The sequence below is a fragment of the Mustela lutreola genome, chromosome 9 (assembly GCF_030435805.1).
Source record: "Mustela lutreola isolate mMusLut2 chromosome 9, mMusLut2.pri, whole genome shotgun sequence".
Lineage (NCBI taxonomy): Eukaryota > Metazoa > Chordata > Mammalia > Carnivora > Mustelidae > Mustela > Mustela lutreola.
In genome coordinates this window covers 110,256,610-110,278,165 of record NC_081298.1, presented here as the reverse complement: position 1 = coordinate 110,278,165, position 21,556 = coordinate 110,256,610, and the positions used below count along the sequence as shown (strand labels likewise).

At 48.8% G+C, this 21,556-nt stretch overlaps 1 protein-coding gene across 1 annotated transcript in view; it reads left to right on the top strand.

Annotated features, from left to right (window-relative positions):
- Positions 1-20,663, top strand: part of LOC131840450 (two pore calcium channel protein 1-like) — a 34,155-nt gene extending 13,492 nt beyond the window's left edge. The window contains exons 5-19 of the mRNA XM_059188413.1: positions 1,555-1,671; positions 1,770-1,888; positions 2,077-2,178; positions 3,553-3,679; positions 5,868-6,069; positions 9,674-9,818; positions 11,256-11,441; positions 12,472-12,536; positions 13,083-13,170; positions 13,748-13,817; positions 15,645-15,856; positions 16,019-16,117; positions 17,713-17,826; positions 18,067-18,191; positions 18,869-20,663. Of these exons, the coding sequence (XP_059044396.1) occupies positions 1,555-1,671; positions 1,770-1,888; positions 2,077-2,178; positions 3,553-3,679; positions 5,868-6,069; positions 9,674-9,818; positions 11,256-11,441; positions 12,472-12,536; positions 13,083-13,170; positions 13,748-13,817; positions 15,645-15,856; positions 16,019-16,117; positions 17,713-17,826; positions 18,067-18,191; positions 18,869-19,014 (1,917 nt within the window). The 3' untranslated portion in view covers positions 19,015-20,663. The remainder of the gene's footprint in view (positions 1-1,554; positions 1,672-1,769; positions 1,889-2,076; positions 2,179-3,552; positions 3,680-5,867; positions 6,070-9,673; positions 9,819-11,255; positions 11,442-12,471; positions 12,537-13,082; positions 13,171-13,747; positions 13,818-15,644; positions 15,857-16,018; positions 16,118-17,712; positions 17,827-18,066; positions 18,192-18,868) is intronic.
- Positions 20,664-21,556: the final 893 nt, after the last annotated feature.

Here is a 21,556-nt window from a genome sequence, read left to right as displayed (position 1 = left end):
CTCACAGAAGAAAAATAATGGTAGCTAAGAAAAAAGCATGTCATTTCTCTAAAAAAAAAAAAAATATATATATATATATATATATATATATATATATATATATATAATAAAATATCATGTGTTCGCCTATGAAACAGTGTTACCAAGATTGAGAGGAAAAAGAACCTTCTACCCCACTGACGGGACAAATAAGCTATCTTTCTGGAAGGCTGTGTGGCATTTCCTTTCAAAACCCTGGAGTTCCATTCCTGGGAATTTATCTTTAGGAAAGAAGGATGTGTTCAAAGATTTTAAACCTAAGATTGGTCATGGCTGAACTGAAACATTGGAAACAACTCGATTTCCTGACAGTAGATACATGTTATATAAAATGTGGCCCCTCCACTCAGCCTTTTGAAATAGTGTTAAAGCAGTGTTTGTGTCTATTACCAAGGGGAGGTGCTAATCATTCATTAAGTCAAAAGAACAAGTTACAAAAGAGCTGGAGCTCATCTTTGTTAAAAAGAAAAAGGAAGGAATGTGTATGACATTCACAGAGAGATCGGAAGGGTATATGCTAAGCGGTTATGCCTAGAGAGGCCCCTTTAGTGATTAGATAAAAGTACTTCATAGTCAGCAGAAGAGCAGAACAGAGCTTCTGATTAACCTGTGGCTCAGTTTGCATACCTCCAAGCCAGAACTTCCACAAGCACTGGTAGGTAGGGGTCCCCATACTGTAGCTGATATGGGTTTCCCCTCCGAGTTTCTTTTGCGGCCAACTGCTCGCTAGCAGTTTCTATGTCTGTGTGTTAACACAAACATGATGAGACGAAACCCTCTTTGCCCCACCACTCCCCTAGCTGTTTGTTTGTGGGTGGTGCCATAAGTCCCAACACCCAGTTCCTAGTCCTCTTAGTCAAGATTCTCTCTTCTTGCATCTGGCTTCCCCAGAGCCCCTCAGGAAGCCTCTTGACCTGTTTCCATTCTCCCTGCTTGGACTATTGCAGTAGTGTCTAATGTGACCATGCTCTGTCTCTGTTGCATGCCATTCTGTTCCCACAACATGGTCCAGGCCCTGGTCACCTCTTTCAGGAGCTGCCACAGTCACCTCAACCTCAGATCCCCACCCGATACGTGCATTTTAGATGCTGCCGCTGGATTAATTCTCTGCAAGTGCATCTCCCATCACTTCCTTCCCTTGCTCCAAGATGTCTGTGAGCTCCACAGACTACACAGTGCCCTCAGTCCTGCAAACGTGTTTCACGGGGCCCTCTTCACTCTGGCTGGCCCGAGTTTTCTGCTGCCCCACAAACCTACCACTACCTCCTACTCAACCTGTGATGGCTCGTTTGCCTGGAATGCAGAGGTCTCTTCTTGCCTTGCTCGAAACATTTGTTGTGATTTCCCTTGACCCATTTGCTGAACCCTCAGAATATGGAGACTCTCTCTCTATACTTCTCTTATTTTTAGAAATATTTCTAAATCCGGGAGGGGTACGTGGGTTCCACACTGTCACTTCCTATGTGTGCCCTCTAGCAGGGTGACCCTGACAATTTTGTCCCTTGTCTCTCACAGCTGACCTTGATCGATTTGATTATCTATGGTTCCCTGGAAGCTGTTAATATCCACAGTGTTCGATGGTCAAGGGCCTTACGGCCAGTCTTCCTAATTAACTTCCCTGAAAGTCGTCAGGTAAGGATATTCCTTAGGATAATGCAAGGGCTTCATTTTTGTTTTTGCAGAAAATGAGCTGATTTTCTTGTAAATGAAATTAAATTTTGTCCTTACAGATCCGAAGAACTTTCAGAAGCATCCGGAACACTCTGCCCGACATTCTCTACGTCTTCCTCTTATTCATGTTCAGTGTGCTCATATTCTCCCTTATGGCCTTGAAGCTTTTGGGGGATCGGTGAGCACACTGTTCCGGAAACTTCTGTCTGTGAATTCTCCTCTGTTTGGGTTCAGCCCGTTGGTGGCAGAATCTGTCACCAGGTGCCATCTTCCTTGTTCAGACACTCCAGGGGTGGAGTATATAAAAAACCACAGATTTATTTATGTGTGTGAGTTTCTCACTTTGTGTTTTTGGTTCCTTTTTAGGGGTCTTCGAACAGTGGAAGGCTTGCCCTACTTCACAAATATCCTGGAGATAGCATTTGAACTCTACGTGCTGGTCACTACTGCCAACAGTCCCGATGTCATGTACGTTCATCTTGACTCACGTTCCCGGGCACCTGTTACCATGATGGAATTCACTTTGTTAAAGGTGGCTGACACCAGCAGGGCTGAGACAGGAGAAATAGCGATTGTCTATTTATTCATGTTCATCGTAAAAATTTTTGAAGAATGTAAAATGTTTGCACTGATGATAGCCTACCCTCTCTCTATTTAAAACTAAATTGAAGTGATTTTTTTTTTTTTTTAAACTGAAAGCAATAGGAGACATCTCTTGAGATACCAGTCTTAACTTTTGGAGCCTGCTTTCTATTCTGGGACTTTTTTGAGTCTTGAATCTAAACACTAAGTCGTGTTTATAAAGGAATCATGGCTTGTTCTCCTAAACATCGATGTGCTTTTCTGGTTAAATGAAACAGGAAAGAAATGTAAAGATTAGTAGTTGGTGCCTTCCCGCTCACAATGCCAATTCTCCACACATGTGGAGTTTTCTTAGGAAGAAAACATCCTGTGGTGGTTTCCCCACCCCCCTAATGTCCTTTGTATTATAGATTAACCTTGTTTGTGGAAGTAAAATTGTTAAACAGTGCTACGCTGTGTAGACATCTCTTGGGGGCCGGGGCATGGACGGGGCTCTAACTGGAAATATCAATCCCACCTCAGGCCATACTGCGTCGGGGCAGGGGAAGGCTTTCTGTCATCTAGTTCTGCATGTGCTCATGGCATTGACTTGCTCTGGGTTGTTGCTCACTCTTGGGTCTGGCTCAGACACTTGTAGCGAGGCGCAGTTCTGGCCCTCTGTGAGTCCTCTTGGATCTTTTCCTCAGATCCTGGGCGGCCGGCCGTGCCCCCCTCCCCTACTCCCTGTATGAAATGTATGAAATCCAATTTCCATTAAAGGTGGAGTGAGCACACATCCTGATTTACGCCTCTCGCCCTGGTGCCATTGTTAAGGGTTCCCTTTTTTTCTCATGTCCTAGAGTGGCTAGAAAATTACCTGGCCTGCCAGCAAGGCATCCTGGTGTCCCTGAAGAGCCTAAATATAAGCCTAAGCCACACTTTGATTCCTTCCTTGGTTCTGGGCAAGTCGGTTCCCTTTTTAGGCTTCGATTTTCTCATTGTGAAGGGAGGGAATGGGCTTGGGGGATCTCCCAAGTCCTAGTTGCCGCCTCCTTAAGGCACTAAGAAATCAAGAAGGCAAGCTTGGAGCCAGCTTTTTAGCGTTATAGGGGGGCGAAGGCTCTGCAGTCTCTTGGCACAGCACTACGCCATCTGGGGGACAGTGAGAGAGGGAGAAGGACTTGCTGCACCTTGTGTATGTGGATAGTGCCCGAGGCTGGCCTTTTGTGCGCTGGGGGCCAAAGCCATGAAAAACCATGCCACGTGATTCTTTCCTTCTAGGATGCCTGCCTATAACTTCAATTGGTGGTATTCTCTGTACTTCATAACCTACATCATCATCAATACCTACATCTTCATGTCCGTCTTTCTGGCTGTGGTCTACAACAATTATAGGAAGCACTTGAAGGTACCGTGCATGAGCAGAAGGGGGGTTGTGGCAGGGGGCTGGGCATCTGGGCTAGATCCACTGGCGAACACATTTACTTTGTACTTGAAAGTGTCCTTTTTCTTTTTGCTCCAGCCAATCTGAAGACTTCTGTGGTGTCTTGCTCTGTTCTGCTAGGTGGGGCGATTCCTTAGCGGTCTTTGCCAGGGCTCTGACAGTGCGTCCGGACATTGTGGGCAGCAGCAGCCCTTGCTTTGCTTCTTGCTCTTAAGGCATGAAGTTGTTCATGGCTCCTTGAAATGTTTTGTGTAAGAATGAGAGCTGGGAATATTCCCCAAGCCCCCAACTCCTTTTCTGCTCTCTGACAGAAGCAGAAACTTCTTCAAGCCAATAGTTTCTGCCTGGGTACCTGCCTATTTGATTTATGTCTGGAGAATTCCTGGAGGTGTTGGGTGGGCAGAGGGTTCTGACTGCTCGGGGTGGAGGCTGCTTTAAGTCCAGCCCAGCACCCACTGGGATGCCTCAGCTGCATCACCTCCCCCACCCCACCCCCACCGCACACATCTCTGGTTGGTTGTTTTCTCATCTTGTAAAACTAACTGCACAGAGAGGCTTTCCTTAAGGGAAGACATTGCCTTCTAGTTCTTGATCGTTTTGGTTCTGTTCTGAATTTTTCATTGCATAGGGATGGGACCACCAGGGAACAAGAAGAAAGTCAGGGAGAACTTCAAGGTTTGTGGCTAAGGAGAAGCAAGCAGGTGGTGGGGCTGAGTCTGAGATTTGGCCCAAATGGCCTTGGAAGGTGTCTGTCCCGGTCCTGCGGAGTCTCTGCACTGTGGAGACTTGAGCTGGCCCTGCTCCAGAGGCCAGGTCTCAGAGACCCTCCTACTCTGACTTCCTCCCTCTGGGTGGAAAGAGGCTGTCCTAAAGAGCCTGGCTTGCCTCCCCTTTGTCACTGCTGGACAGAACTGTTGCTGAAACTCCCCAGTCCCAACACAGTGTTTCTTTGGGTCATCCTCTGCAACAGGGATTAGCAAACATCTTAAATGTGCTTTAGCACCCAGCACCAGTCCAAGTGTTGAGAAGTCAAAGACAATTAAGACACAGCCCATACCCCTTAAAAATTTACAGCCTAGCCATGTAATCAATGAAGTGATGATGTTATTGGGTAACGGGGTTACAAGGAACAGCAGGAGTGGCCTTCAGGTGACTGTAGCCCGAGGAGGCCTGTCCAGCCTACTGTCCCTGGAAGATTCCCTGCGCCAAGGCCAGATGGCAGCTCCAGGCAGGCCCAGCTGTCCTTCCTGCTCTCGACCTCATCCTTCCGGATCACTTCTAGCCAAGTTTCACTTCCCCGACTTTTCTCCTCCTCCCCTTCTCTTTCTTGATTGACTTAATGGTAGCTCTATCTTCTCCCTTCTCGGGGTCTCCCCGTGTCTCAGCAGCACACCCGATTTCCTTCCTTTCTGGAATCTCCCTTCCTCCGGGGCAGAGTGGAGTTGGGACCAGTCTGCCTCCTGCTGTTCTGTTTCTCACCACACAGATTATCCTTCGCGCGCTCCCTCCCATAGACTTGGTAAGATGAGTTTCATTTATGTGGACGGGTTAGCTTCGTGGACCTGCGGCTGGCGGGGGGAGGATTACAGACCTGGCCTAATAATAGACCCATCAGTGCCTTCTCTTTGGCTTGTCAATTATCTTGACACGTTTAGGGGAAAGGAACAAGACTTTCTTGAGTCTTTCTTTTTTTTTTTTTTTATAAATCAAGAGTTGATTTTTTTTTTTTTTTAGTTTATTGAATTTATATCTTGCAATCTTATTAGATTCACTTACTAGTTCTAGTAACTTTTTATAGATTCTTTAGAATTTTCTCTGTATACAATCATTATACATAGAGAAAAAACTGTTTCTTCCCTCCCAATCTATATTTTTTTTTTTTACTTTTAATTTTTTATTTTTTATAAACATATATTTTTATCCCCAGGGGTACAGGTCTGTGAATCACCAGGTTTACACACTTCACAGCACTCACCAAAGCACATACCCTCCCCAATGTCCATAATCCCACCCCCTTCTCCCAAACCCCCTCCCCCCAGCAACCCTCAGTTTGTTTTGTGAGATTAAGAGTCACTTATGGTTTGTCTCCCTCCCAATCCCATCTTGTTTCATTGAGTCTTTCTTTTAAAGCCCACAATTCTGTTTTTTAAAGAACGAGATTCGCAAGCTGGCGTACCTGAAACGTCACAAAATGATGGAGGCTTTCAACATTCTGAAGGTCAAGGTGGGCTCGGAATTTGTGGTGATGGAGGCCCGGTGGAGGCGGCTGGCCAGGACTGTGATGCCACACATCAGCAGTCCCCACCTGGAGCTCCTTTTGAGGATCTCCGATGAGGGACAGAAGGGCTACGTGGGTAAGAAGCCTTGGCCTCTGACATTCCTCTTCGCCGTACTTTCCAAAGCGGGTGGCTCCCAAAAAGCAATTCGTAGAACAGCACTACTAGTTGTTTTTTTTTTTTAATTTTCTAAAATTTGCAAATAAAAATATAGGTGGGCGCCTCTGCTGGGAACAGTCCAGTGGGATTTGGGGCTTCATGCTGTGTTCTGATTGGGCCATCCCCATGCGAGTTTCAACATGTAAAGAGACCTTAAAGCCCTTACCCAGTCCTGGTCATTCCACTGCTGACCATGCTTTAGGGACAGCATCTACGTCACATTCAGACTTCAAAAGCAAAAAGTTGAAAGTAACCTAAAGTTCAGGCACTCGTGGCTGGTCGTTATTACGAATAGCACTTCCCATCTGTTCTATGCGTGTCAGGCATGAGCCGCTGTCCCAACTGTTTTCTGCATGTGGCATGTATGCGATCACTGAGGTGGGGGTGTTTGTCGTCCTTGTGTGTTGGTATGGAAAGTGAGACTGGAAGAGGTTAGGGAGTTTGCCCACGGCTGAGCAGCTACAAAGCGGTCAAGGCCGTCCGACTCCAAGGCCTGTGCTTTTTGTCACTGGGCTAAACCGTCCCAGATTCTGGTAGTCACGTAACGGGAAATTGTGGTGACAAGATGTGAGGTGACTAAAATATATCCCAAACTCTAGAACACCCTCACGTCGTCCGTTTCCAGAAGAGTCTAGATGGAAACATACCAAAAGGGAAGGGATACCTCCGACCGGATGTACATTTACCTGAGACAAGGACCCTCAAACAAGTCCCGCAGGGCTGTGGGCCTTAGGAGGACTCCATGCAGGTGAGAGAAGGAGATGACAGTGAGTCTCTAGAACTTACTCGAAGAGAGAGAACAGAGAGAGAGAGATGTACAGTAAGACACTGCTAAATGGGCGGAGCTCATGTCTTCCAGTGAGAGTTTGGGATCCAGGATGGAAGAGAGCCTTTCTCCTCTTGAATGAGCAGGATCTGACGTGCGACTTCCCATGAGCCCCAAGCAAGTCTCCTCAGCCACCCCGCTCCCTGCCGTGGCTCTGAAGGTGGAGTCAGGAGCCAGGCTTCTTAGAGCCTGAATAATTGCCTTGGTGTCCCCCGTTATGGACGGGCAGGGGTTCCCTGGGCCATTCAGTGTGTCAGGATTAGAGTTGTGTGGATGTTGGGGAAGGGCCGCTGGTGCCCTGGGCCACCCCTGAGCACCGTGCTTCCTAAGCTGTGTGTTGTGAAGCTGCTGAAGGTCCCACCAGTCATTTGGGTGACACTTGGGTGAAGTACAGCAAAAATCAATCCTTGGGAAAATGAAATGAAAAAGTGTAAAATCCAAGTCCCATTTTTTCATTATTAGAGTCCGTGGACATGATCCTGACCATTGTTCTATAAGTTTCTGTATTGAGCGTTTATCCCATGGAGGGTGGGGGACACAAGGACAGGCCCAGCAGTGGCCCAGGGACCACTCTTTGAGGACCACTGCTCTAGTACATAGAGGAGAGGGTCAGGACTTGGGTGCCCTTGGATGTCCCACCCCAAAAACCGGGGTGGTATAGCTGGTCACTCTAGCCTAGGTGTTCCCAGATTTCAGCCCCTCTGTTTTTGAGAATTCTCCTTTGATTGTTTAGTACCTCTGCTGCTTCTAGATGATTGCGACTCTGAAGATGCTGATGAATATTTAGGGTCTTACGACCTTTCTTTGTAGTTCCTCTGTAAAGTGAATTCCAGGATTGGTAGTAAAAGCTGAGATGTTCCAAACCTAGGGATGGGGGCTTTTAATAATCTTTGTCTCTATCTGTCAGGCATGGGGAGCCCCATATACTTGGGTGTCTCCTCATCCAGAAAAGATACACATGGTCCCCAGGACATACTCATATGAACTTCTTTGTTGAGGAGGTCGGTCTAACTTTTGACAGTCATTTCCCAAGTGGGAGGATGAATTGCTTTTCTTTGTCTTGTCAGCTTCTTCCATGTTCTGGGCTGTAAGCAGGGTAGGTCTTAAACGATGCCATTCAGCTGTGCAGGATAAATACGGAGCATACCAGACCCAAGTTTCCTGGCTCCCCTACTCATTTGGATGTATCCCTCCATGAATTCCACGAGCAAGAGGAAGGAGGGGTTCTTTGAGGCCACCACACAACTTTCTAGAGAGTGCCAGAGAAGATCTGGGTACCAAACACCACCACCACCTCTGCCCATCTGCAGAGATTCTTTTCTGAATATGGGTAGTGACCTTGCACAGGGTGAGGCCTGTAAGAGGTACCTAAGGAGGCTGGTCAGTGACAAAAGGGAACAGAGGAACCTGAGAATGAGGCATGGCCCAAACCTGCTGTGCTGTAGAATGTTTTCAGCTGACCAAGAATAGCCATGACAAAGGAAACGTGGGGCCTGGTTGACTTGGTAACTCCTCCAGAAGCGAGAAGCCTCATGTTTTTCCAGAATGTTCTTAGGACCATTACCACCATTAGGGAAGATAGCAACATGAGTGTGTGACATCACTCAAGGCTGTGTCTGATTCAGGTTCCTCCCTTGGAGGAGGCCACACTTCTGCCAGGCCCGAGGCTTGTTCTTTGCCTGGGCATCTGTTGATGGCATCTTTCTCGCACAGCCCATGCTGTGGTAGAGCCATCATTCATTGTAGTTTGCTCCTGAAAACTGGAACAGAGCTATGGATATCCACCAGGCCCTCGGAATGAGAAGCCCTACATGGCGTAAAAAATGCCCAATCCATCCTTTGCCGGTTGTTCCGGCTAGACCCGCTCTGCATCGGCGATTTCTTTAAATTTTCCAAACGTCAACTTCATTTCTAAACTTCAACTTAGTTTTCAAAGAAAACTTGGAAAAACATTGGAAGAAGGACTTTGTGGGAAACAGCAATGTCCTTTAAACATTCCGATTCCATCCACTGAGGTGAAATTCATTCAGTTGTACGGAGCAGGAAGTCCATGCACAAGCAGGGTTGACTCGTGGTCAGCATCCGTCCTGTCTGGTTGGGGAGAGGTGCACGGGGTAGGGACCCTGGGCAGTGGGTGGGTCTGGAGAACACTAGCTTGGTAGTTGCATGGGGCCAGGCTTGTCAAGAAAGTGCTCGGTGAACTTTGGCCTAGCTGGCGGGCCAACTTGCTGTGGAAGCTGTGGGTCTGAGTGAATCTCTGAGAAGGGGCAGGGAAGGAGGGGGTGCAGAGAAGAAGATAAGGGCTTGAGGAAGGGTGTGGATTACACCCAGCTTGGAGGCTTGGTAGAGTTGAGGCTGGAAAGTTAAGTCAGGCAGACACTGAAAGCAGGGGGCGGGGCACATGTGAGGCGGAAGGTAGGTGGAAGGCAGGGGTGAGGGAGCAGCATCTGTGAACTCGCAAAATCACGTGCCACGGTTGGTGGCCTTGGGTCAGCTACAGGTCTGAATGAGGACAGGTGGGGGGCCTCTGCCATTTTCTGGCTCCTTGACCTTGGGTGTTCACCCTTTGAAGCTTCAGATTTTCATCTGGGAAATGCAGAAACAAGAGTGTGCTGAATTGACATCAGTCTTTGAACCTTAGTGTCACAGTGGCTATGTACTGGGGATCAATTTTTTTTTTTTTTTTTTACATTGCAGACAAAATGAACTTTCTACGCTTGGCTGACCTCCTCAACATTCAGGTGGTCACCATGAACATCAAGAGACACCCGCTGGAAGAGTGGATGCCACGGGTTTACCAGTCGTCCGCAAGCCTCCTGATCCAGAGGATGGTTCGGCACAGGTAAGTGAGATGGGGGCAGTTTTTCTCAAGTTGCTTTAAACATAGAGGAGTTTGCCCATGCTGTCTGGACTGAATGTATTTCATTATTGAAACCTTGCTTGCTGCTTTTGGTTTCTTAGAGAGGCCTGTAAAGGGTTCTGGACATGCTTTGTGTGACCTTAATCGAAAGGACAGGCTTCTCAATCATGTTTCCTTCTGCCCTGTTTCCTAAGATGCTCAAGGGGCCACAGACTGGATGTGATCTCTGAGCCCGAGAAGCTAAGTACTCTCTGAAATTAGAAAGTTCCAGCCCCACCCATGTCCTTAGGAAGTTGCTTTCACGTACGGCACTCTGATTTTGTAAAGTCAGTGGTTAAAAGCTCATGAATTTGAGTTAGCAGAATGGTCATGAAGAAGGCCAATTAATTGTCTTAGTCTCAAGTAAGTGGACTCCAGAAAAAAATCATTCATTCTGGTTGGAGATCCTAGGTTTTGTATGCGTGGCTTGGAGTGCCCCTGTCATTAGTGGCTCATCCCCTGTTGTCCTTGAATTTAGCGTTTCGCGGAAGAGAATGGTTCAGAAACCCCAGAAGGTGGCTCAGTCTGTGGTGCGGGCACACCGTAGGGGCTGGCCGCGTTTGACAGTTACCAAAGCCCTTTATGTCAAGGTTTCTTCCCATTGATCCTAGCCTTAAATTTGTCATGTGTTTCACGTGCTGGATGTTTGTGTGTCCATGTGCGGCATCCAGGGTCCTAGCCTACAGCCTCACAGAGAGCAGTGGGGTAGGAGCCCCTCCTGTCTTCCCGAGGCCATGCCCAGGGTTCGCCCGGGGTTCTCTGGAGCACAGGGGACAGGTACATGAGCAGAGCAACCTGCTCTGTAACTGCAAAGTTGGGTCAGAGTCCAGCTCTGATCGTTTTTCACCCATCCCACTCCGGACTCGGTGAGGAAGATGGACATGTCAGTCCCGGGGAAGGCTTGTGTGCATTAGGGGTGAAGAGATTTTCAGAAGCTTTCTTAGTGAAGGATGTTAATTTTCTGGGGACAAGTAGAAGAGGTGTCATGATCCCTTGCTGAGCCCTAAACCTTCTCCTAGCCCCATTTCCACCTAAGCTTTTGTCTGATCCAGGTACCATGCCCCAAAGGGGTACCTGAGAAAACCAGGCCTCTATTCCCCACCCCCCCCCACCCCCGGTCACTGAGTCTTCATTTTCTCCTTGGCCGAAAGACTGCACCAGCATTAGGGGGAAGCAGATGAATTTCAGGACCCTGGCCGTGCTGGAACCTTTACTAACTTGAGTCACAAGTGTGCGTGTGTGTGTGTTTTGGGATGGGGGTTGGAGGTATCTCCTAGTCATCACATTGTCAGGAACAAAGTAGCCCGTAAAAGCCTCTGAACATGATCCCTTCACGGAAACGTGGGATGATAGAGTCTCTTCTTTTTCCTCTCACGGCAGGATTTTTGTCTGGGTTTATGATATCATCATTCTAATAAATGCCATTTTCATTGCCCTGGATGAGAAAAACCCCTTCATTTCCTACGCAGAGTGGCTTTTCCTTTCTCTCTATATTATTGAAATTCTTCTGAAACTGTACACGTTTGAGCCCAGAGCCTATTTTGGCAAGAAACAGTTCTGGAACTGGTGAGCACGTGTGTTCTGGGGAGGGGGTGAGGGCAGAGGCTGTGGGCAGAGAGTGGGGGTTTTCTGTCTGTTTGGGGAATCTCGTAGTTTTCCCAAGCTCCAGATGCCTAGTTTTGGGGCATCTTACCATGCAATCTTGGGGGTGAGGGAACATCTGGGACAGACGAAGCTGTTATTTTATGAGGTCAGTTTGAACGAACTTTTGTTAAAATTAGGATCACAGATCGTGGCATCCTGGGTTTGGGAAGGATCTTAGAGCATTATACCCAAGGAGGCCCTTCTATAGCTCCCTTGGCCCATTCCCTAGTCTTTTTTATCAAAAATTGTGGCATGTGTGTGCCTGGACAATGAGATTGTTAACAAGCTCTTTCCCACATGGGATGTGGCCTCATTCTTCTCCAGGCTAGGGACCTCCTGGTCTACCATCACTCCCGTGCTGCAGACCATCTCAGATGCCACTGTGTGTTATGAATTGCAGGACGCAGAGACATAAGGCACACACACACCTGTCTTACCAGAGTTGGATCTCCGTGATCATTGCTCTTGGTGCCAGGAAGCTCTCTAGGATGCATGTGTGGCCAGAGAGGAACTAGCCAGTCTTGTCAGTGCTTTGGCACTGTTGTCAGAAAGAAAAGTAATACTATGATGGATATTACCCCTTTTAATTAAAAAGTTACAAAGCACTTAGTAAAATTAATACCAAGAAAGATTATACTGTATATTCTGAAACTGTGCCAAAGTCTCCTTGCAAGGATCTAGTTACTTTGTAAGACAAAGTGGTAAGAATTGGGTGATTGCTACAGATCCCCTTGGGGGGTTCATTGGAGCAGCCAGTAAATGATCACTGGATTGTTCAGATATAGTGTTTCTTTCTTTGTCTCTGCTGTTCTAAAAGTTACAGAAATCAGTTCCATGGCTGGTTCATTGCTTTGCGTAAGATACTGGATTCCAAGTTTTCTCTGGGTGGGTTGTATCCTGAACTTGACACTTTTCCCTGGAGCCTTCACCAACTTTGCTTCTCACCTGTTAGGTTTGACATGCTGATCATCGTCGCCGCCCTGGTGGCCACTGTGGCCAACACCACCATTCAGTCAGGTCAGTGCTGGGCTCTTGGCCTCGCCACCTCCTGGGACCATGCATTCAACGTGGTGTCTTTGTTGAACTTCCGCCGTGCACCAGTGAGGGGTTTGGGAGGGGGTAGTGGAGACACAAGAGGGTTAGTAAGAGTGTTCCATGCTCTGGAGAGGGCTGGTGGCTTTGTGTTTAACTGTGTATTAGAGATCACATTTGATCCCGATGGGGGCTCAATAGCGCAATAGTGCAGCTTCCTAACAAGACTCTAGGAAAGGGATACTGGGGAAGGAAGGGCTTGTAGAAATGTGATCCACAGTTATTTCTTAAGGCCAGTCTGAAGTCTACACCGACTCATGACTCCCTAGCTTGGAGCTGGGGAGGACACCCAGGGCGGCATGAGCCATTCACTCAGCACCTGCTTCCTCACTGCTCGGAGCCCCCATCGGGCTCTGCAGGTGAAGCCCCATTTCTCCCCTGAACCCAGACCTCAGACCTCCTGGAATAGAAGGGACAGGCCCGAGGCACTCACAAAACAGAACGTCACATGGCTGCGGATTTTCTTTCTAGCCAGCAAATACAACAGTCAGCAGGTGCTGGATATTGTCTTGATTCTGAGGATCCTCCGGCTCCTACGGGTCATTGTCAGCATTCAGAGGTAAAGATGGGTGACATGCCCTCGCGGGGTTCCCACCCCATAGCCTGCCAGAAACCACTTCTGCCTCTGATTCATCAACACACCCCATGAGAAGCCCTGAGTGCTCCTTGTGTGTAGTACGCGGCACTCTTGGGGTGGTGGGGGTGGGAAGCCTGAGAAGATGGCAAGGAGCACTCAGAGGGCGGCTCCCTGAGGGCAGGGGTTCCATCGATTGCTTTTGTCCCCCTGACCCCTTCCGTCACTGTGCCTGCTGTGCGTGCTGCAGAATGGTGGCTCTGGAGTCCACCGAGGCTCCCCCAAGTGTGCCCACCGTTGTCTTGTGCAATTCCTCCCACCGCCCTTGATATAGATCGGGACCTTTATGACTTTGTGTTCACCAGCGATGACAGTGAAGCTCAGAGAGGTTGAGTAATTCCCCAGTGGTGCACAGCTCAAAGGGCACATTCCTGACAGTGTCTAAAGAACAGATCCAGGACCCGGGGGAGGGGATATTGAGCCAAACCTGCTGGTGGGGTGTTGGTTTTCTCCCATGGCTTCCCTTCTGCCGTCTTGTGCTAGAAACTTTGTTTCATCCTAGATTCCGGCTTATTGTGACCACCTTAATTAACATTGGTCCCACGATACTGACGTTTGGTGGACTCATCTTGGTAAGTGGCTCGTGCTTGTGGCCATTCTGTGTGAACAAGTGGTGGGACGTTCATTCTCAGGAAGCCTTCTTTGAAGTGAGGAAAAGAACGGGAGATGAAGTAAATGAGACTCCCTGGTGTCTTGTGGGCCTGTTTAGAAATATCCAGTGTCTGGAAACACTGGGTGTATGCCAGCTAAGGTTCACGGCTACGCGATAAGACACCAGGACTTCAGTGGGGTTACTCAGTCGTGGTCTGTCACCCATGGTCCAGATGGGTGTGCCTGGCCAGCAGGTGCTTCTCAGGGATGTAGGCCCCTTCTGGCTCATGGCTGTCCGCCCCCACCCCGGCCTCAGATCCTCCTTTGTTCAGATTGTGGCTGAAGCCTGCCTGCCCGTCAGATCCCCAGCAGTGAGAACACAGCCACCCAGGCTGCCAGGGGTCCCACACCGTAGGACACACAGGTGTCCTACGGGGACACCTGGCTGGCTCAGTCGGTTAAGTGTCTGCCTTCGGCTCAGGTCCTGCGGCGGGCTTCTTGCTCAGGGGGTAGCCTGCTTGCTTCCCTTCTCCTTCTGCCTGCCGCTCCCCCTGCTTGTGCTCTCTCTCTCTCTGACAAATAAATAAAATCTTAAAAAAAAAAAAGTGTTCTACAGAGGGAAGATTCCAGAACACATCCGACCAGCCCCTTGATGGACAGACTACCAGGTGATCCCACCTTTTCGCCGTAACAAGGGGCATGGGCAGGGCTGTTGTTGGACCTGCATCTTAGCGCTTCTGTTCCCACTGGGTGTGTCCCCCGGCATCGCGCTGTGAGGTCAAAGGGGAAATGTGTTCAGACCTTGGGTGGATGGTAGCACGTGGCCTTGAAGGTGTGTTCCCTGTGTTTCCCCAATGACAGTGTGTCCCAGCCTGTTCCTCTGCTCTCCTCGCAGCTGGGGTTTGCGAATCACTGTCCCGTCCTCCAGTCGGACAGGGGACAGAATGGCACTGTGCTGCTCTGCCTTGTGCTTCTGTCGTGTTTTACGAGGCGGAGTGCCTTCTCCATGTTCTTTTGGGCACTTTCCTTTATTTTTCGGTAAACTGCGTGTTCATATCCTTGGTCCATTCTTCTGTTCGTTTTTAAATACAATTTGCAAGAGTGTTTTGCCAATTAAGAAAATAGGCTGTTGGTAAGTAGTTTATAGTGGAATTACTTTTCCTTCTCTTTCCCTTGTTTTGTTTTTGTTTTTGTTTGTTTTTTGAAGGTTTTTTTTTTCCCCTGTGTAGAGGATTCTTGTGTATTTTGGTGGCTGTATAAAAATTTAAATAAATTCTATTGTTCAATTTATAATCTTTTATTTTATGGATTATTTTATAGTCTTTTATTTTTTTATAATCATGCTTAGTGGGGCCTTTTTCCACTCCAAAAAATTTGTTTTCCAGTTCCTTCATTGTTTTTTACATTTGACCCTATGGTACTTTCGGAATTTATTTTCCTATAAAAAACAGGATAAAGATACAACTTTATTATTGTTTTCCTAGAGGACCAACCATTGTTAATATTGAGTATTTAAGCCACTAACTTGCCCAGCAGCTTCGTTTTTGTCTCTGTAAGCCCACGGGAGGGGTCGTGGTGTGGTCCGGCTGGCCCTGTCCTCCGTCCCTCGGCGTCCACCTTTCCCCAGCCTGACACCGCTCAGGCCTGGGTTGGGGAGGGCAGCCACCCCGGAATCGGAGTAGCTCCCCTTTCTGCCCACGTGACCCACCTCTGTCCGAAGTCCTTGGGCCTCTCCTGCAGGCTCCTGGCCCCGTGCTGTGACGCCGCAGCTCCGTGCGCCCCCTGCTGACCAGGGCTGCCCATTGCAGGTGGTCTACTACGTGTTCGCTATCATAGGGATGGAAGCATTCCATGGCAAAGTCCGGTTCTTCGACCCGAATTTCACCACCCCTGATGCTCTGGTGTGTGGGAACCCAGCCTTGAAAGACTCAGCGTTTGCCCGCGACAGGTACTGCAAGAATAACTTCAATGACCTGGCCTCCTCGTTCATCGTGCTCATGGAGCTCACGGTGGTTAACCAGTGGCACAATATCCTTTCCATGTAGGCATGGGACACCCCCACCCCCACCCTCACCCCAGGCTGCCTGCTTGCTGGGCTGGGTTGGGAGGGAGAGGCATCCGGAGGGACTTCCAGGAGCACCCAGGGCACCCTGCTGAGCTCCCCGAAGGCTGGGTTCCTTAGCTGCTCACTCCTCGCAGACGGCTTTGCCCTCGTGACTCACCAGGCGGCCAAGCTGTACTTTATCAGCTTCCACGTTGTGGTCGTCATTCTCATCGTTAAGTGAGTTGACTCCAGCCGGGTTGGCAAGTCCACGTCTCCTCCCCTCCCACTTCTTCCGGCCGCCTGGTGTGCCTTGTGGGCGGGCCTGCAAGGGAGGAGTCTGACTCCTTCACACTTGTGTTTGTCACTGGCTGCCAGTGCACATCTGTACCAGAATACACGTCTCCCAGTCTCCTAATGTGTTTGGGTCAGAAGGACCCTGGCGCCCCGGCCAGTGTCTCTCCCCTTCCCCACCCAGACCGCACCCCTCGAGCATACCATTCCTCCTCTGCAGAAATCCAACCATCTGCTGGCTTCTCAGAGCCTCCCAGTCGGTTCCCCAGTTGTCCCACTCTGGTCCCTCCCTGTCTTTGCAGGTAGGATGGAACGGCTCTGTCCTGGCCCCTCTTCCAAGAGAGGCCTCAGTTGCTGTTTGAGAGCCACGGTGACATCCCACCACTGGAAAGGGCATAAAAGGGCATAAAAGATTATAAGATAATCTATAAAATAGAAGATTGCAAATAGGAATATACAATAGTCCTATGTCTCTGATTCTAGCTCCTTCGTTCCTCATGGGACCTGAGTCTGGGTCACCTCAAAGGCTGGACTGCTCTTCCAGAGAGGTTTTCTGGTTGTCATACCCCTCTCACAGCTTTGGGTCTGCCATTTTGGGGGGGGACAGCCCAGCACCCATGCCTTTCTTGTCACGCCAGGCCCGCAGTGGCCAGCCACCACTGTACTGACTTTGGTTCCAGAAGGACTCAAGAATCCTGGCTGAGGGTGGGGAGGGGAAGAAAGTCCGTGGGTAGCTCCGACAGGCCTGCTTGTCCTTATGCAACCTAAACGGGAGATGTAGAAGGAGCAAGAGAGAAGCGCCTCTCTGGGTGGCACCTACGGAGGTTACCGAAGCCCTGGGACCAGCAGGGACAGGGATATTTCTGCCCCTCTCCTGTCAGTTTCCTGAACCTTTGAACCTTGATCCCCACTGAGCAGTGTGGCGCATACCAGCTGGAGGGGGAGTGCAGAAGGGAACCCCAAGAGAAGGAAACTGATCTTACAGAGAACTGCTGGGCCTGTCCAACCTCCCCTGTGTGTGTGTGTTTGGGGGGATGGGGGAGAGACTTTAGTTTCACTTGGAATGTAAGCAGATGCCCAGGGAGGGCAAAGTGAGCTTTTTATCTTTGTTATCCTGGCCCAAGTCGGGGGCAGGAGGGAAGCATTGCTGAGCTGTACATCTTGGGATGTCTTTGCAGACAGACATCCCTAAGTTGTCCCTCTGTGCCTTTGCTCAGCCCACCAGGCTGTGCGGAAACTTGAGATATTCACAGAGAAATAATTCAACAAGTATTTGGCTTAAGCTTCCCCTAGAAAGAAAGTATATTTTCTTTTTAATATTCACTGTTTAAATAGGTTATAAAAGAAGAATGATTTCTCCAAATGAATGAAAATTGGGTCCAATCCTTGAGAAGTGTTGTGTCTGTCATTTCTCCCTTCCACGTTGTATTGTCTTGGCAACAATGGGCTGCCGTCTTATTTAGGCTCAGACATTCTTTGGAACTAGGATTTCATGTCACCTGGACCACGGCTCACACCCTCTACCTCTCACTCTTTCTCAGTATTTTCATAGCGTTCATCCTGGAGGCGTTTTTTGTGGCATACTCCTTAGAAAAAAGTGAAGTCGAAACTGCCATCGAGAGGAAGATTCAAGAGCTCGGAGTGGGAATCCAAGAGTAAGTAGTGTGTTCCCCTTGGTGTCGCTCACAGGCTTTCAGAAGAGGACCGACCACATTCACTCCCTCAGTGCCCCGTGGCGTCCAGCGTGGGCCTGTGCGCCGGTTCTCAGGGACCCTCACTGACCAGAGGAGAGCCCTGGATGTGACTGGATGGGGACACGGGGCCATGGCTGGGAGGATGCACGAGGGACTCAGCTGAGGAACCTGACCCTGTTTCATGTCTGTTCTTCCTTGAAGAGAAGAAATGCACGATGGGAAGCTTGTTGATAACATGGACGCCAAGGACAGTGGCTTTAGTGGGGATGATGGTGACAAGCAAAGGAAGGCCTTAAAAGGATTGTATTTCAGAATTGCATCAAAAAGTAAGTTTTAACCCAGTGCAAAACTTCTTCCGATCCATGCTCCTCAGTGCAGCTGGTGAGGTGTTTCCAGAATGCAAACCTGACCTGCCATGCCAGCCGCATGCTGTTTGTCATTGAGTGACGGTTTGGTCGCCGTCGGTCTTCCTTACAGACTTGCAGCTCTGTGTGTGCTGGGCCCTGTCTTTTTGCTTCCCATGGTATCCCCAGGGCCTCACTACGTATGCAGGGCATGGGAGCCCTTCCCAACTTTAATTACTTTATTCGCCATATTGTCCGAGTAACCCAGAGCAACCAGACTGTCACTTTGGGCTTTGGCCAGGGCGCCTGCACTAAACCCAGGAGGAGGAGTATAGCATAGATGGCAGGAACAGTGGCAGGAGCAGGACGCCCCTGCCGGGTGTCACCCTCCTCTGTCCTTCAGGGAAGACCTGCTCCTTGGTCTCTAGAACCTTCCATGGCTGCGGATCTCCATGGAGTCTGGGGCAGCAGAGTTGAGCGATTCTTTTCTGACTTCCTCATCCTCTCTTTCAAAGACTGCTTGGCTAGCCATGCTTAGAGCATTGTTTTTGGCTCAGGGGCCATCCTTCCAGAAAGCCTAGTTCTGCTCGGGCTGGGCTCGGCTCCCTCTGACCCCAGCAAGTGCAACCCCACATGCCTGCCTTTCTCCTTTGTCCTAGAGTACAGGACCGTGGACGCCCTGCTACAGCAGATGTTTGAGTCCGAAATTGCTCCGGAGGATGAAGGCCCACCCTTGGATGAGATTCTGAACTTCTCGCCCAGTGACATATATCCCAAGGTTCCCAATTTTGAAAACAGTGCGTGATTCTGGGCTGGAAAAGTCCACACCCAGAAACCAAGCTCAGCAGCCATTATGTCTTGTCTGGAGATGATTTTTCCAGCCCAAGTTGTCTCTGTGCTGTGACCGGCCTGCGCATTGGCGGCACCTGCCTGCACGGTTAGTGGAAAGGGCTGGAGAGGCTGTCCCTGAGTGTCCTGCCTGGGTTGGCTCTGGGGTCTGGTCAGAGCAAAGGAGGGGAAGACCTATGAAGAGATTATGAGGAGCACTTACCATACACATGCACGCATGTGTGTGAAGTTTTTTCGGTGGGGATATGGAAGCTTTTCATTTATTTTTATATGATATTTTGCTATTCTATTAAATCCTATGCTACAGTGTTATGTGAATGACTTCTGAATATTTAAATATGGTAAAAGACTATATCTAGTACAGCAGCTCTTAAATGCTGTGTTTTTTCAAAATGAAGAAAAACACGCATGTGAAAATAAAATTCTGTCACAACTGCCTCTCTTTCTGGGGAAGGCTCTCAAAGCTTTCATTAAATTACAGTGTTAGCAGGATTTTAAGTAAGTTGCTCTTTGAGGTCACTTTCCCCAGCTGGAGCTCTCCCAAAATGGTGACACACTCCCTTTGGGAAATTAAAATCATTTTATTAACACAATTTTTAATTGTGGAAAATACTCGTAACAAAGAAGTCACCGTCGTAACCCATTCTAAGCATATAGTTCCATCGTTTTAAGTATATTCATGTTGTTGTTTAACAGATCTCCAGAACTTTTTGTCATCCCCAGTGGAACTGTAACCCGTCAACTGTGGCTGTCTGTTCCCTCCTCCCCCAGGCCCTGGCAGGCACTGTTCTACCTTCCTTCTGTCTCTACGAATCCGGCTACTACTGTACCTCGCAATCACATTTTGAGCGAGTTGTCAGGGTGTAGCTCCTCGCTCCTCATTCCTCTGTATGCCCCATCCCCACAGGACCCACTGTAAGGCAGGGGTCCATGACCTGAGGTCTCCCGAGTACAGTGAGGCCTGAGTCATGTGTCCTGTCAGGGTGACAGTGGAAGCTAGCTTGAGAGGGCTGCCTTTTCCTCAGTTCTGAAGGTGACCTCTGGTGTAGGAGCAAAGCCAAAGTTTCGGGCACGGCCTCTGGGGCCAGATCATCTGGCATCATACCCCGGCTCCCCACGGGCCATGCCCCATCATGCCTGTGTGCCCCTTTTGCCCCCCTGCAGTTGGGATGGATGGTACCTCCCCCCAAGCCTGAGGGTGCTGAAGGAGGAGGTTGGGCAGACGGATGCCGACCCTGCCCCTTCGGGCGCTTGCTCTCACAGACTGCTGTTCCTGGTTCAAAGCCACACCTGGTATCCAGCATTGCTGCTTTAGAATTCTGTTACCATGACAATCCTCTGAAGGAGGGATGTCGCTGACCCCCCATCTTACGGGGTTTATGGAGTTCTGCTGCCCTCCAGACTGCTGTTATTTCTTTGTATACCTAACACGTATTGTTATACGAAATATTATACTCTCAGTGTACCCAGTGGCAACTTAATTTTTTTAACTTGAACACGTGCTGGGCATTTTTAAGCGAGAAACTATCCAGTCATTGTTAAAAAAAAAAAAAAAAAAGAAGAAACAAAAAACTCAACACAGAAAATAGTAAAAAGTCAGAAGTTGCTGTGTATTCTTCCTTCTCCTGATGCCCACCTCCCCTTTATTCTTCCATGCACGATGTGAAGCTGCCTTCCCAGTGGTGATGCTGAGTTTCTTGTTTGTTCTTCTGGAAACACACCTACCCATTTACAGTCATGTCTGTCATGAATGTGCAGTGAACCCTTGACCAACTCGGGGTGGGGGGATGGGGCGCTGATCCCAGCAGCCAGAAATCTGCATATCACTTTTTTTTTTTTTTTTTTTTTTAAAGATTTTATTTATTTATTTGACAGAGAGAAATCACAAGTACACTGAGAGGCAGGCAGAGAGAGAGAGAGAGAGAGAGAGAGAAGGAAGCAGGCTCCCTGCTGAGCAGAGAGCCCGATGCGGGACTCGATCCCAGGACCCTGAGATCATGACCTGAGTCGAAGGCAGCGGCTTAACCCACTGAGCCACCCAGGCGCCCCTGCATATCACTTTTGACTCCCGGCAAAACGTTGCTAACAGACTACTGTTGACCAGAAAAGCCTTACCAGTAACATAGTATCTGATTAACATGTAATTGACATGTAATGTGTATTATATACTATATTCTTATGATAAAACTAGAGAAAATGAAATGTTAATTAAGTCATAAGGAAGAGAAAATCCATTTACAGTTCTGTAATTTAAAAAAATCCATATATAAGTGGACCTGCTTATGAGTTCAAGCTCATGTTCAAGGGTCAACTGTAATTGCATTTTTTAAAAATATTTTATTTATCCATTTGACAGAGAGAGATCACAAGTAGGCAGAGAGGCAGGCAGAGAGAGAGAGAGGAGGAAGCAGGCCCCCTGCTGAGCAGAGAGCCTGATGTGGGACTCGATCCCAGAAACCTGAGATCATGACCTGAGCCGAAGGCAGCTGCTTAACCCA